The sequence below is a fragment of the Rhinoraja longicauda genome, chromosome 10 (genome assembly GCF_053455715.1).
Source record: "Rhinoraja longicauda isolate Sanriku21f chromosome 10, sRhiLon1.1, whole genome shotgun sequence".
Lineage (NCBI taxonomy): Eukaryota > Metazoa > Chordata > Chondrichthyes > Rajiformes > Arhynchobatidae > Rhinoraja > Rhinoraja longicauda.
Genome location: NC_135962.1, coordinates 51,628,389 through 51,643,524, shown reverse-complemented (window position 1 = coordinate 51,643,524; position 15,136 = coordinate 51,628,389). Strand labels below are relative to the sequence as shown.

The following is a 15,136-nucleotide window of genomic DNA, read 5'->3' as shown; positions in this document are numbered from 1 at the left end:
AGCATGAGAACCATCACCTCCAGGTTCAAGTGTGTGGAAAGGAACTGCAGATGCGGTTTTATACCACAGATAGACACAAAGTGCTGGAGTAACTCAAAGGGTCAGGCGGCATCTTTGGAGAAAAATGATGGATGATGTTTCAGGTCATGCCCCTCCTTCAGACTGAAGAAGGGTCCCCATGTCACCCTATCCTTTTTCACCAGAGATGCTGCCTGACCCGCTGAGTTACTCCAGCACTTTGTGTCTACCTCCAGGTTCAGGAACAGTTTCTTCCCATCCAATCATCAGGGTCTTGAACTGCCGTGCACAACCGTAACCACAACACTACCTCAGCACCAAATGAACATGGACCGCACCATGTACTTCAGATTGCATTGTTATGGCTGGTTAGCCGGTATAACTAATGATTTATCGTAGTCTCGTTTGTGGTAGAGTTTAGTTTTAGTTTAGTTTAGAGATACAGCACGGAAACAGGCCCTTCGGCCCACCGGGTCCGCACTGACCAGTAATCCCTGCACATTAACACTATCCTACATACGCTAGGGAAAATTTGTACGTTTATACCAAGACAATTTACGTGCATACCTGCTCGTACTTGGAGTATGGGAGGAAACAACAGACAATAGACAATAGGTGCAGGAGGAGGCCATTCGGCACTTCGAGCCAGCACCGCCATTCAATGTGATCATGGCTGATCATTCCCAATCAGTACCCCGTTCCTGCCTTCTCCCCATACCCCCTGACTCCGCTATCCTTAAGAGCACTATCTAGCTCTCTCTTGAATGCATTCAGAGAATTGGCCTCCACTGCCTTCTGAGGCAGAGAATTCCACAGATTCACAACTCTCTGACTGAAAAAGTTTTTCCTCATCTCAGTTCTAAATGGCCTACCCCTTATTCTTAAACTGTGGCCCCTTGTTCTGGACTCCCCCAACATTGGGAACATGTTTCCTGCCTCTAACGTGTCCAACCCCTTAATAATCTTATACGTTTCGATAAGATCCCCTCTCATCCTTCTAAATTCCAGTGTATACAAGCCTAGTCGCTCCAGTCTTTCAACAACCAAAGATCACGGAGAAAACCCACGCAGGTCACGGGGTGAACGTACAAACTCCGTACAGACAGCGCCCGTAGTCGGAATCGAACCCGGGTCTGCGGTGTTGCAAGCGCTGTAAGGCAGCAACTCTACCGCTGGGCACCGCGGGGGGTGGAGTGCATCCTTAATAAGAATGGTGATATCGTTGTTTCAGGAAAATTTGTTTTACTTGTATTGTGGCGGTGGGTTTGTTTTGAATAATTTAGTATTATATATATTATTGTAAATAGTTGAATAAATTATTTTTGGTTGCAGCTCCTTTTGATCGGCAGTGTAGGGTTTGCTGCTTATATAGTCATAGAGTCATAGAGTCATAGTCATCGAGTAATAGAGTGATACAGTGTGGAAACAGGCCCTTCAGCCCAACTTGCCCACACCATCCAACATGTCCCCCGCTACACTAGTCCCACCTGCCTGCGTTTGGTTTCATATCCCTCCAAACCTGTCCTGTCCATGTACATGTCCGAACTGCTTCTTAAACGTTGGGATAGTCCCAGCCTCAACTACCTCCTCTGGCAGCTCATTCCATACACCCACCACCCTTTGTGTGACAAAAGTTACCCCTCAGATTCCTATTAAATCTTTTCCCCTTCACCTTGAACCTATGTCCTCTGGTCCTCGATTCACCTACTCTGGGCAAGAGACTCTGTCTACCCGATCTATTCGACCCGATCTAGATCTACCCGATCTAGATCTACCCGATCTAGATCTACCCGGTCTAGATCTACCCGATCTAGATCTACCCGGTCTAGATCTACCCGATCTAGATCTACCCGGTCTAGATCTACCCGATCTAGATCTACCCGATCTAGATCTACCCGATCTAGATCAACCCGATCTATTCCTCTCATGATTTTATAGACTTCTGACCTGTGGAGGGAAGGGTGACCCCAAATTGCCAATGCCATTGCTCCTGCGCTCTTAACATCCTGAGCAGCCACGAGCTAAATTTAAACCACTAATTAATCTGAAAGCAACTCAGATTGCAGATTCCTTTGTTGGACTCTTCTCGGTTCACTGGCCCGACTCACTATTCTCGGTTCACTGGCCCGACTCACTATTCTCGGTTCACTGGCCCGACTCACTATTCTCGGTTCACTGGCCCGACTCACTATTCTCGGTTCACTGGCCCGACTCACTATTCTCGGTTCACACATTTTAACTGCCACAATGTCTTCTTTACAGTTAACATCTTTGTAGAGGGATTAAAAAAAAACCCTGTGCTACTTACTGGAAAGGCACCGCGTGGAGATGCCAAGGCTTCTGTGGCTACGCTCGGGAGACGAGTAAAATGAAAGAAAGCTGTTTCAATTAATAGACACAAAAAGCTGGTGTAACTTGGCGTTGACAGACAGCATCTGAGGAGAGAAGGAATGGGTGACGTTTCGGGTCGAGACCCTTCTTCGGACCTGAGGAAGGGTCTCGACCCAAAACGTCACCCGTTCCTTCTCTCCAGAGATGTTGCCCGTTGCCTGAGTTACTCCAGCTTTTTTTTGTCTATCTTCGGTTGAAACCGGCATCTGCAGTTCCTCCCTAGACACGTTTCAATTCATGGTTGGTTCAAGGACAGGGTCAGAGATTGAACATTTGGGGCGAAAGATACGAGGGAGCTGTGAGGGGCTTTTTTTTCAACTGAAGGGAGAGGTTAGGATCAGGATCTGACTGCCTGCAGCGATACTGAAATAGAATCACAGCACCGTCCTTCAGTAAGTAATGGGATAGGCAGCCTTGGGTGAATAGTTTGCAGGGCTATGGGGAAAGAACAAACAGAGTCTGAAGACCCGAAACGTCGCCCATCTTTTTCTCCAGAGATGCTGCCTGACCTGCACATATCCCTCGAAACTGTCCTATCCATGTACCTGTCTAAATGTTTCTTAAATGTTGCGATCGTCCCTGCCTCAACTACCTCCTCCAGCAGCTCATTCCATACACCCACCACCCTTTGTGTGAAAAAGTTACCCCTCTAGTTCCTATTAAATATTCCCCCCCCCCCCCCCCCCTCACCTTAAACCCACGCCCTCTGGAACTCGATTCCCCAACTCTGGGCAAGAGACTCTGTGCGTCTACCTGATGTATTCCCCTCATGATTTTGTACACCTCCATAAGATCACCCCTCATCCTCCTGCGCTCCAAGGAATAGAGTCCTAGCCTGCTCAACCTCTCCCTGTAGCTCAGGCCCTTGAGTCCTGGCAACATCCTCGAGTCCTGGCGACATCGTCTCTGCGCCCTTTCAGAGCGCTACTTTGAAGAAAAGGGGAGCGAATCCAGTCTGATTTTTTTTTCCATTCGACGTTGCATTGAAGAGGATCTAGGTTTAGGTTTATTATTGTCACGTGTATTGAGGTACAGTGAAAAGCTTTGTTTTTGCATGCTATCAAATCAAATCAAATGATGCTACTTAAATACAATCAAGCCAAACTCGGGTAAGATAGGCAGAGCGAAGGAAAATTTAGAGTGCAGAATATAGTTCTCAGCATAGTACATGTATCCATTCTCACGTGGATATGCAGGGAATGGAAGGGTATGGATCAACTGCAGGCAGAGATTAGTTTAACTTGGCATTGTGTTCAGCACAGACATTGTGGGCCGAAGGGCCTGTTCCAAAGCTGTACTCTGTCCAGACATGCACCCATAGTCAGGATCGAACCCATGTCTGTGGCGCTGTAAGGCTGCAACTCGACCGCTGCGCCACCGTGCCGCTCAATGTTTACCAACACATTTTCATCGCTGACCTGAAGGGAGTCTCCCAACGGTGAAAACTCCGTCCCCGCGTGTTATTCCAGCTGTAGCTTGGAGACATTTCAGCTAAGCGCCAACTCACAATAGAGTATATATTTTTCTTATCTTCAGTAAACTGTGCAGCTGAGGCTGGTTCACTTGGCCCAAGGAAAGAGAGGAACACATTGAATAAACCCCTCCAAGCTGTTTTAACCTACTTGAAAGATTATTCTGTGTCTTTTTTTTTCCTTCTGGAAATGACACAAACGTATTGAATCGGAAAGACGCGTTGCCTGGAGGGTGGTGTCTCATTACTAGGCTTGTTTGCCAAGTTCAGAGTTTAATTGGTAATTTGTCTCATTTCTCCTCACTGTTGTGCTGCCTGGATGTTGACTGAGGGAGTCAGGGAATGGGCTTTTGATCCTAGTGTGTGGTGCTTTCTCTCGACAAAACACATACAATTCTTAAGGGATTGGACAGGCTAGATGCAGGAAAGGTGTTCCCGATGTTGGGGGGAGTCCAGAACCAGGGGGGGGTCACAGTTTACGAATAAGGGGTAGGCCATTTAGGACTGAGATGAGAAAAAACCTTTTCACCCAGAGAGTTGTGAATCTGTGGAATTCTCTGCCACAGAAGGCAGTGGAGGGAAATTAATTGGATTTTTTTTCAAAAGAGAGTTAGATTTCACTCTTAGTGCTAACGGAATCAAGGGATATGGGGAGAAAGCAGGAACGGGGTACTGATTTTAGATGATCAGCCATGATCATATTGAATGGCGGTACTGGCACAAAGGGCCAAATGGCCATCAGGACTGTCAACTTTTATAACTCCAGAGACTAAATTTTTGTCTACACTATAATAACTTATTAACTTTATTTATATGCTGTAACTGTAATTCTTTTTTGTGCACAATCCGCAGGCATTGCCACTTTCATTTCACTGCACATCGTGTATGTGTATGTGACAAATAAACTTGACTTGACTTGACCTGACCTGCACCAATTTTCAATGTTTCTATGTGTCTCCACAATCAAATGTAATCCAAATCCTGCCACCTCTTGAACATAACCACTGGCAGCAATGTTCCTTCACCTTGAGTGAAGTGTTTGCCAAAATTGATTTGCATCATCAGGAGCGCACGGTGGCGCAGCGGTAGGGTTGCTGCCTTACAGCACTAGAGACCCTGGTTCGATTCCGACTACGGGTGCAGTCTGTACGGAGTTCGTACGTTCTCCCCGTGACCTGCCTGTGTTTTCTCCGAGATCTTCGGTTTCCTCCCACACTCCAAAGACGTACAGGTTTGTAGGTTAATTGGCTTGGTAGAAATGTAAAAATGGTCCCTATTCTGTGTGTGCGGAGATCGCTGGTCAACACGGACTCAGTGGGCCAAAGGGTGTGTTTGCGCACTGTATCCAAGAAACAAAAAAAGACTAATACATGTTAATATACAAATTATAGTCTCACCATGTGAACTTATTGAAATGAGCAGTGGAATGTTGTTGTAGTAGTGAAAATAGGCACAAAATGCTGAAGTAACTCAGCGGGTCAGGCAGCATCTTTGGAGAAAAGGAATGGGTGACGTTTCGGGTCCAGACCCTTCTTCAGACTGAGAGTCAGGGCGGAGGGAAACTAGAGGTATGAAAAGGCATAGAACAAATCAGAGCCGGCACCGATGGCCAAGGAGCCCACAATGGTCCATTGTTGGCTGTGGAGGAGGTGATAACGAAGGGGTGCCCTCAGTGAAGCTCATAGCACGACTAGGGTGGGGGAGGGGTGGAGAGGGAGGGATTGCAAGAGTGACTTGAAATTAGAGGTCCATATTCATAATGCTGGGTTGCAATTTATTCACAAAATGCTGGAGTAACTCAGCGGGTCAGGCAGCATCTCAGGAGAGAAGGAATGGGTGATGTTTCGGGTCCCTTCTCATGCTGGGTTGCAAGCTGCCCAAGCCGAAATATGAGGTGCTGTTCCTTCAATTTGCGTGTGGCCTTGCTCTGACAGTGGAGGAGGCCCAGGACAGAAAGGTCAGTGTGGGAATGGGAGAGGGAGTTAAAATGTTTGGCAACCGGAAAGGTTGCTTTTCAAGTTGAATTGAAAGATACAGCATGGAAAAAGGCTCCACGGCTCACAGATTCCTCGCCGACCATCGATCACACGTTCCACGTTATCCCATTTTTGCATCCACTCCCGATACTCTAGGGGAAATTTACAGAGGCCAATTAACCTTCAAACCCAAACATCTTCGGGATGTGGGAGGAAACAGGAGCACCCAAAGGGAAACCCACACGCGGTCACGGGCTCAGGCTAGGGTTGCCAACTTTCTCACTCCCAAATAATGGACAAAAGGTGAGGTCACATGGGGCGCGGGGAGGTGACATCACCTTTTGTCCATTATTTGGGAGTGAGAAAGTCAGCTAGTGGTCACGTGCTCCCGCTTCACCAATGGCAGCCGCCCGGACCTGGAGGCGGGTTGCTACGCAACCTCTGCTAGGCGGCGCCCAGGCCTCCGGGCCTACACTGTCTGGGCCTACACTACACTGTCTGGGCCTACACTACGGCGCCCCCCGGCACAAGGGCAGTCCAATTTGGGACAAACCAATTTAGCCCAATGTATGGGATGTGCCGGGTAATACGGGGCAGTTGGCAACCCTAGCACAGGCAGAATTTGCAAACTCCACACAGACAGCATCCGACGTCATTGACCTGTGTGTAATCGGGTGTGGGCTGCAGATTCAATGATGGTGTTCCAAAGGGAGCTGGGTAAGTAACTGAAAGGAAAGTGTAGCCTGGGCCAGAGAGAGAGAGAGGGCAGTAGAGTGGGACCAGATAGATTGCTCTTGTACAGAAGATAGACACAAAAAGCTGGAGTAACTCAGTGGGTCAGACAGCATCTCTGGAGAAAAGGAATAGGTGACGTTTCGGGTCGGGACCCTTCTTCAGACTGAGAGTCAGGGGAGAGGGAAATGAGAGATATAGACGGTGATAAAGTGAGATATAGAACAAATGAATGAAAGGTATGCGGAAAAGTAACGATGATAAAAGACACGGGCTATACGTTTGTATAGAACTGGTGTGGACTGAAAGGACCTAATGGCTTTTTCTATGTTGTTGGCATTTTATCATATCATATCATATCATATATATACAGCCGGAAACAGGCCTTTTCGGCCCACCAAGTCCGTGCCGCCCAGCGATCCCCGTACATTAACACCATCCTACACCCACTAGGGACAATTTTTTTTTTTTTTTTTTTTTTTTTTTAACATTTACCCAGCCAATTAACCTACATACCTGTACGTCTTTGGAGTGTGGGAGGAAACCGAAGATCTCGGAGAAAACCCACGCAGGTCACGGGGAGAACGTACAAACTCCTTACAGTGCAGCACCCGTAGTCAGGATCCTATCGTTTTGTGATCCTATCGTTAGCAAATGGCTGCATTTGAATGCAATTCAGCTCAAGGCATCGAGAAATGACTGGAACTCCCAGTGTTATTCTGTGACTTGCCGTTTCAACATGCTTCACCCCTTTCCCTGTAGAGATGGATGGCAAATAGTTTCCCCCTTTCCTTCTCTCACGTTCCTCCCTGTTGCTTCTCCCGTTCTCTCGCTGTCTGTTCCGTCTCCTACTAGTTGCACCTATTTATTTCCTCCTCGTCCCGACTTCCCCTTCCCTCCGTAGAAACAAGGAAGTGATGACGACGCTGGTTTATGAAAACAAAAAGCACCAAGTGATGGGGTAACTCAACGGGACAGGCAGCTTGTTGCCTGACCCATTGAGTTACTCGAGCATTTTGTGTCTTTTCTCCCCCCCGCCCCACCCCTTCTCTCTTAGTCTCCCTCCTATTCTCTCATTTCTCCCTCTCCCCAATTCTCTAACAACCACCCCCTTCCTATCTCTGCCCATCCCTTACCAGTCTTTCTCAACAGCCTTCCTCTTTCACCTCCTCTTCTCTTCCTATTATTGATCCTTTCTTCCCCATTATTTTGTGCCCTTTCCCTGAGATTGAACTCCCCCCCCCCCCCACTCTACTGACCCTGTTTCAAGGCACCTTGTCCTCACCACTCTTGTGTTCTTTAAACAGGGTGCTCCGCGGCTGGTGGCTCTAGACCCCAACAACCCAGTGCTGCCACCTGGTCTCTTCCCCAGTGCTCAAAAGCCTGAGGCTGTAGTACATGCAATGAAGGTAAAAAAAACAACACCAAGATGTGTCTATTCATCTAAAGAAATATTCCTACCCACAATTAGCTGGTTGGAAACGAACCCAATAAATGTGCCATGGACCTCTCTTCAATTATAAGTTTAGATTTTTTTTTTAGATTTAGAGATACAGCGCGGAAACAGGCCCTTCGGCCCACCGGGTCCGCGCCGCCCAGCGATCCCCGCACACTAACACTATCCTACACACACACTAGGGACAATTTTTACATTTGCCCAGCCAATTAACCTACATACCTGTACGTCTTTGGAGTGTGGGAGGAAACCGAAGATCTCGGAGAAAACCCACGCAGGTCACGGGGAGAACGTACAAACTCCGCACAGACGGCGCCCGCAGTCAGGATCGAACCCGAGTCTCCGGCGCTGCATTCGCTGTAAGGCAGCAACTCTACCGCTGCGCCACCGTGCCGCCCTGTTCATAAGTGATAGGAGCAGAATTAGGCCATTCGGCCCATTAAGTGTACTCCGCCATTCAATCATGGCTGATCTGTCTTTCCTGGCCAACCCCATTCTCCTGCCTTCTCCCCATAAGCCGGTACTAATCGATAATTTCAATAAGATTATCCCACGTTCTTCTAAATTCCAAGGACAACACATCTTTAGCTGCCTCTGATCGGGATTGCTCTGTGATTCAGCGTTGAAACAATGGGCCAAATGGCCCCTCTCTCCCTGTCATAAGAAAACATGAAAGATTAGGGTCCAAAAGGTCATGTTCTCCAGAGATGCTTTAGTTGAGTTTAGTTTATTAATTTAGTTTAGTTTAGAGATACAGCATGGAAACAGGCACCTCGGCCCACCGAGTCTTCACCAACCAGCGATCCCCGCACACGAACACTATCCTACACACACTAGGGACAATTTTACATTCATATCAAGCCAATTAACCTACAAACCTGTACGTCTTTGGATGATGCTGCCTGACCCGCCGAGTTACTCCAGCACTTTATGTATTTTCTTTCCAAACTAGCATCTGCAGTTCTTCGTCTCTGAAGATTAGGCTTTGCTATGCTTCTGATAATCAGGTTTGTTGTCATTAGAAAGAACCGCACAGCTAGACTATCTCGATCTTTGGACATTGTCTTGTTGTGGAAAACTGGGATTCTTTCCCCCAGAAGACGGCAGTCAATTGAAAACTGGGTCTGGGGATTATGTCAGGAACCAGCTGATGGGAGCCACACTATCTCTTATCCCTTATCTATCATCTCTTCCTGCCCTGTGAACAACTAAAGCAGTCGGGATCAGACCTGGGAATTCTGTTCCTCGCATCCCTTGAATCCTTGAGACTCATCTTGATACTGATAATCAATTAAATACCTGGGCAAACACAAACCCAGCTTGGAAATGAATAAAACCTGTGTTTTATTTGCAAGAAATTAGAATGGTAGCTGCTCGCACCAGGGTCATTAGTATTTGGAACAATATTTTTATAGTACAGGACCACCACCGATATTCCGGCACCCTTGCTTCCAGAGCCCTTCTGGCTTATTTGTTTTGCTGGAGCGACAGAGGTCTAACGGCACCGAAATGGACCTCCGGAGGGGCCGAGATACTGGCCCCCAAAGCCCGCTATGGGAATGGATCCGCTGGCTCCAGCTGAGCCAGAGTTCCAGAGCCCCGGCGGCAAGAGGCAAATTCATCCCACCGATCGGCGAGGAAGTCCCGATGAAACATAGAGAAACATAGAAAATAGGTGCAGGAGTAGGCCATTCGGCCCTTCGAGCCTGTACGCACCGCCATTCAATATGATCATGGCTGATCATCCAACTCAGTATCCCGTACCTGCCTTCTCTCCATACCCCCTGATCCCTTTAGCCACAAGGGCCACATCTAACTCCCTCTTAAATATAGCCAATGAACTGGCCTCAACTACCTTCTGTGGCAGAGAATTCCACAGATTCACCACTCTCTGTGTGAAAAAAACTTTCTCATCTCGGTCCTAAAAGACTTCCCCCTTATCCTTAAACTGTGACCCCTTGTTCTGGACTTCCCCAACATCGGGAACAATCTTCCTGCATCTAGCCTCTCCATCCAACCCCTTAAGAATTTTGTAAGTTTCTATAAGATCCCCCCCTGAATCTTCTAAATTCCAGCGAGTACAAGCCGAGTCTATCCAGTCTTTCTTCATATGATAGTCCTGTGAGATGTGAGATCGACATCGGCTATCTCTCCCGGCCCAGGCGCCACGTTTTCGGTGGGAGTTCCGAGGGGAGGATTTAATGTGCGCTCTACTAATTTGGTCCAGGTTAAAGGAGGTGCCGGACCACCAGTTGCTAGAAATTCGGTGGTGGACCGACCGGCACACGTCATTTAGCATCTTGCCACTGTTAATGTTTACACAATTTGGGTTTTTAGGTCCTGGAAGTCCATGACAACCTGGATAGGCAGTTGCCAGAAGACTGTGATCACGATGACCTAAGTGAAAAGGAGAAAGCCATTGTCCGTGAAATGTGTAACGTAAGGACACCTCCGCTCAGCCCGCCTAAACCTACCTGATCTCCCGGCTGCTAAACACTTTCAGTCCCTCTCCCATTCCCACACTGACCTTTCTGTCCTGGGCCTCCTCCATTGTCAGAGTGAGGCCCAGCCCAAATTGGAGGTACAGCACCTCATATTTCGCTTGGGCAGCTTACACCCCAGCGGTGTGAACATTGACTTATCATATCATATATATACAGCCGGAAACAGGCCCCCTCGGCCCTCCAAGTCCGTGCCGCCCAGCGATCCCCGCACATTAACACTATCCTACACCCACTAGGGACAATTTTTACATTTACCCAGCCAATTAACCTACATACCTGTACGTCTTTGGAGTGTGGGAGGAAACCGAAGATCTCGGAGAAAACCCACGCAGGTCACGGGGAGAACGTACAAACTCCTTACAGTGCAGCACCCGTAGTCAGGATCGAACCTGAGTCTCCGGCGCTGCATTCGCTGTAAAGCAGCAACTCTACCGCTGCGCTACCGTGCCGTACCGTACCGAGAAGTTACTTCTCTAACTTCAAGTAACCCTTGCTTTCCCTCTCTCTCCATCCCTCCCCCTTCTCAGTTCTCTGATCGGTCTTACTGTCTCCGACTACATTTAATCTCTGTTTGCTTTGTTGCTTGCTTCTCCCTGCTAACAATGATCTATTCTACATTTTCCTTGATCGCCATTCCCTTTGTCCTACTTTCACACCTTACGCTTCCTTATCTATGTATCTTCCTCCCCCCTGACATCAGTCTGAAGAAGGGTGTCGACCTGAAACTTCACCCACTCCTTCTCTCCAGAGATGCTGCCTGTCCCGCTGAGTTACTTTAGCATTTTCTGCCTATTTTCGCTGCGACAACAACATTTCACTAATACGTAATTCGTCTATTGTGTAATTCGGGGAGTGTATGCAGTGGGAAAACACAAAGTGCTGGGGCAAGCCAATGGGCCAGGCAGCATCTCTGGAGAAAAGGAATGGTTGACGTTTCTGGTCGGGACCCTTCTTCAGACAGACATCCTCTGGAGGACATGGATAAACAATGTTTTGGGTCGGGACCCTTCTTTCGACTTCAATGGACCCAGCCAAAGGAGGATTCACAAAATCTGACAAAGGGTCTTTGACCTGAAGCGTTAACTCTTTTTCTCATTACACAGATGGACCTGCTGCGTATTTCAGGCATTTTCTGTTTTTATAAAAGGAGGATTTTGCCTTTGTACTTTAACTGTAATGAACAATAGTGAATCGACAGAGCCTGTTTTCCATCCCGTTCCTTTCTACGTTGAGATCAGAAAAATCAGGAGATGGATGAAATGATTCGTAATTATCCGTACATTGTGGCTGGCGCGATTGTAATCGTGTATAGTCTTTCCACTGACTAGAGCATGCAACAAAAAAAGCTGTTCACTGCACCTCGGTACACGTGACAAAATACTAAACTAAACTCAACTCAACTTTACCCAATAGAATGTGTGGGAAGGAACTGCAGATGCTGTGTAGGAAGGAACTTGTCTCGACCTGAAATGTCACCCGTTCCGTCTCTCCAGAGATGCTGCCTGTCCCGCTGAGTTACTCCAGCTTTTTGTGTCTGTCCCCATCAGATAGAATCGTGTTTGTTCTGGCTTGAAGCAAGTGCTGGTATTGGAATCAAGACTTTGATAAGACTTAAACCAGTGGAGAGAGCAACTCTGTGGAGATGACTCCAGGGTACCGATGTTACAAGTGTTCATCCACAAAATGCTGGAGTAACTCAGCAGGCCAAACTGGTCTCCCGGTGGCCGAGCACTTCAACTCCCCCTCCCATTCCCAGTCTGACCTTTCTGTCATGGGCCTCCTCCAGTGCCATAGTGAGGCCCACCGAAAATTGGAGGAACAGCACCTCATATTTCGCCTGGGCAGCTTGCAGCCCAGTGGTATGAACATCGACTTCTCCAACTTTAGATAGTTCTTCTGTCCCTCTCTTCCCCTCCTCCTTCCCAGATCTCCCTCTATCTTCCTTTCTCCACCTATATCCTTCCTTTGTCCCGCCCCCCTGACATCAGTCTGAAGAAGGGTCTCGACCCGAAACGTCACCCATTCCTTCTCTCCTGAGATGCTGCCTGACCTGCTGAGTTACTCCAGCATTTTGTGAATAAATACCTCCGATGTTACAAGTGTTCATTATTCTGAGTTACTGAAGCATAGTTAATGCAGAAAACACTTGGCAGGTTAGACAGTCTCTGTAGGTGGAGAAACGAACGTAATATTCTGGGCAGGCCAGCTTTGGCAGAACATTGTCTGAATCTGGGCCCCAACTCTGGAATTCCCACACCTCCTGTGTATTCAAGAGAGAGTTAGATTTAGCTCTTAGGGCTAACCGAATCAAGGGATATGGGGAGAAAGCAGGAACGGGGTACTGATTTTGAATATCAGCCATGATCATATTGACTGGCGGTGCTGGCTCGAAGGGCTGAATGGCCTACTCCTGCACCCATTTTCAATGTTTAAGAAAATAATTGCAGATGCTGGTACAAATCAAAGGTATTTATTCACAAAATGCTGGAGTAACTCAGCAGGTCAGGCAGCATCTCGGGAGAGAAGGAATGGGTGACGTTTCGGGTCGAGACCCTTCTCGACCCGAAACGTCACCCATTCCTTCTCTCCCGAGATGCTGCCTGACCTGCTGAGTTACTCCAGCATTTTGTGAATAAATACCCATTTTCAATGTTTCTATGTTTCTACTCTTTCTTCCTTTAAAATGCTCCTAAAGAACCTATTTCAATGCCCATTGCTTTGGTCGTTTGTCCTCAAATCATTTTGTGCGGCCTGGGCTCAGGTTTTAATTGATAGCCTCTCTGTGAAGCAGCCTGGGATGTTTACCCATGTTAAAGATGCCAGGTCGGCGTTAACGTCAGTGGGGATGGCAGAATCCCCGACCTCATTGGGATTTCCGCACCAATCAGCGGGACGAATTTGCCCCCCCTGCGGCCGGGGCTCTGGAACTCCGGCCCGGCCGGAGCCGGCAGATCCGTTCCCATAGCCGACTTCCGAGGCTGGTGTCTCGGCTCCTCGGCGGACCGTTCCTCGGCAGAACGTTGGACTCTTTTCAGAGGCCGTCACCTCTGCTGGTCCGGCATAAGGCACAGGTCAGGCCACATTTGGAGCATGGTGAGCAAATTTGGGCCCCGTATCTGAGGAAGGATGTGCTGGCTCTGGAGAGGGTCCAGAGGAGGTTTACAAGAATGATCCCAGGAATGAGTGGGTTGGCATATGGTGAGCGTTTGACAGCACTGGGCCTGTACTCGCTGGAGTTTAGAAGGTTGAGTGGGGACCTCATTGAAACTTACAGAATAATGAAAGGCATAGATAGAGTGGACGTGGAAAGGATGTTTCCACTGGTGGGAGAGTCTAGGACCAGAGGTCATAGCCTCAGAATTAAAGGGCGCTGTTTTAGAAAGGAGGTGAGGAGGAGCTTCTTTTGTCAGAGGGTAGTTAATCTGTGGAACTCATTGCCACAGAGGGCTGTGGAGGCCGAGTCTGTGGATATTTTTAAGGCAGAGATAGACAAATTCTTGATTAGCACGGGTGTCAAGGGTTATGGGAGAAGGCAGGAAATTGGGATTAGGAGGCAGAGATCAGCCATGATTGAATGGCGGAGTAGAGTCGATGGGCCGACTCTCTGCATGCATTCAAGAGAGAGCTAGATAGAGCACTTAAGGATAGCGGAGTCAGGGGGTATGGGGAGAAGGCAGGAACGGGGTACTGATTGAGAATGATCAGCCATGATCACATTGAATGGCGGTGCTGGCTCGAAGGGCCAAATGGCCTCCTCCTGCACCTATTGTCTATTGTCTATTGACTGGCCTAATTCTAGTCCTATAACTTGTGAAAATGGATAATCCGGAAAACCTCTGGAACCAAGGGTGCTGGAAAATCGGTGAGCAAATATATTCCTCCTCATCTTTGCCATAAGGTGGCATTTCCTTATTCCAAAATTAAAACCCACCCCAGTTCTAGACTTACCCACAGGGGGGAGGGAGGGGGACATCTCAGCATCGACCTGAGAGAGGCCGACCTGAAGGAATTCTCTTCCAACAAGAGCTCAGGAGGTAAAAAATAGTGGGGAGGAGAGTGAAAGGGTAAGTGTGCATCTGATCAGCTTTGATATATGTGGAGGGAAGGATAAAGAGAAAGGGAAGTTTGTGTGATTTGGCTGGGGTATATAGTGAATGGTGGAACGACAGAATGCCCGACTGCTCTCCTTCCTGTAATGGTAAAATAAAGTCATTAGTCATGACTTTATTGTCAAGTGTACCGAGCGAGGTACAGTGAAAGGCATGTGTTGCATGGTAACCAGTCAAGCAGAAAGACAACACATTATTTCAATTGAGCCATCTACCGTGTACAGACGCATGATAAAGGGAATATCGCGAGTGACATTTATTGCAAGATAAAGCCAGTAAAGTCCAATCAAAGATAGTCTGAGGGTCTCCAATAAGGCAGATAGCGGTTCAGGACTGGTCTTTAGTTGTTGGTAGGATGGTTCAGATGCCTGATAACAGCTGGGAATAAACAGTCCATGAATCTGGAGATGACAGCTGGGAAAAAAACTGTCCCTGAATCTGGAGTTTTTAAGAGAGAGTTAGATTTAGCTCTTAGGGCT

The 15,136-nt window shown here is 47.9% G+C and overlaps 1 protein-coding gene across 5 annotated transcripts in view; it reads left to right on the top strand.

Annotated features, from left to right (window-relative positions):
* Nucleotides 1-15,136, top strand: part of LOC144597448 (coiled-coil domain-containing protein 85C-like) — a 187,517-nt gene that overhangs the window by 167,425 nt on the left and 4,956 nt on the right. For 2 of the 5 annotated variants that reach the window (XM_078406859.1, XM_078406858.1), the window contains 2 exons: nt 7,896-7,997; nt 10,382-10,483. The exons of 2 other annotated variants lie outside the window; for them this stretch is intronic. In XM_078406859.1, the coding sequence (XP_078262985.1) occupies nt 7,896-7,997; nt 10,382-10,483 (204 nt within the window). The remainder of the gene's footprint in view (nt 1-7,895; nt 7,998-10,381; nt 10,484-15,136) is intronic. One more of the 5 variants, XM_078406860.1, reaches the window with a different exon arrangement.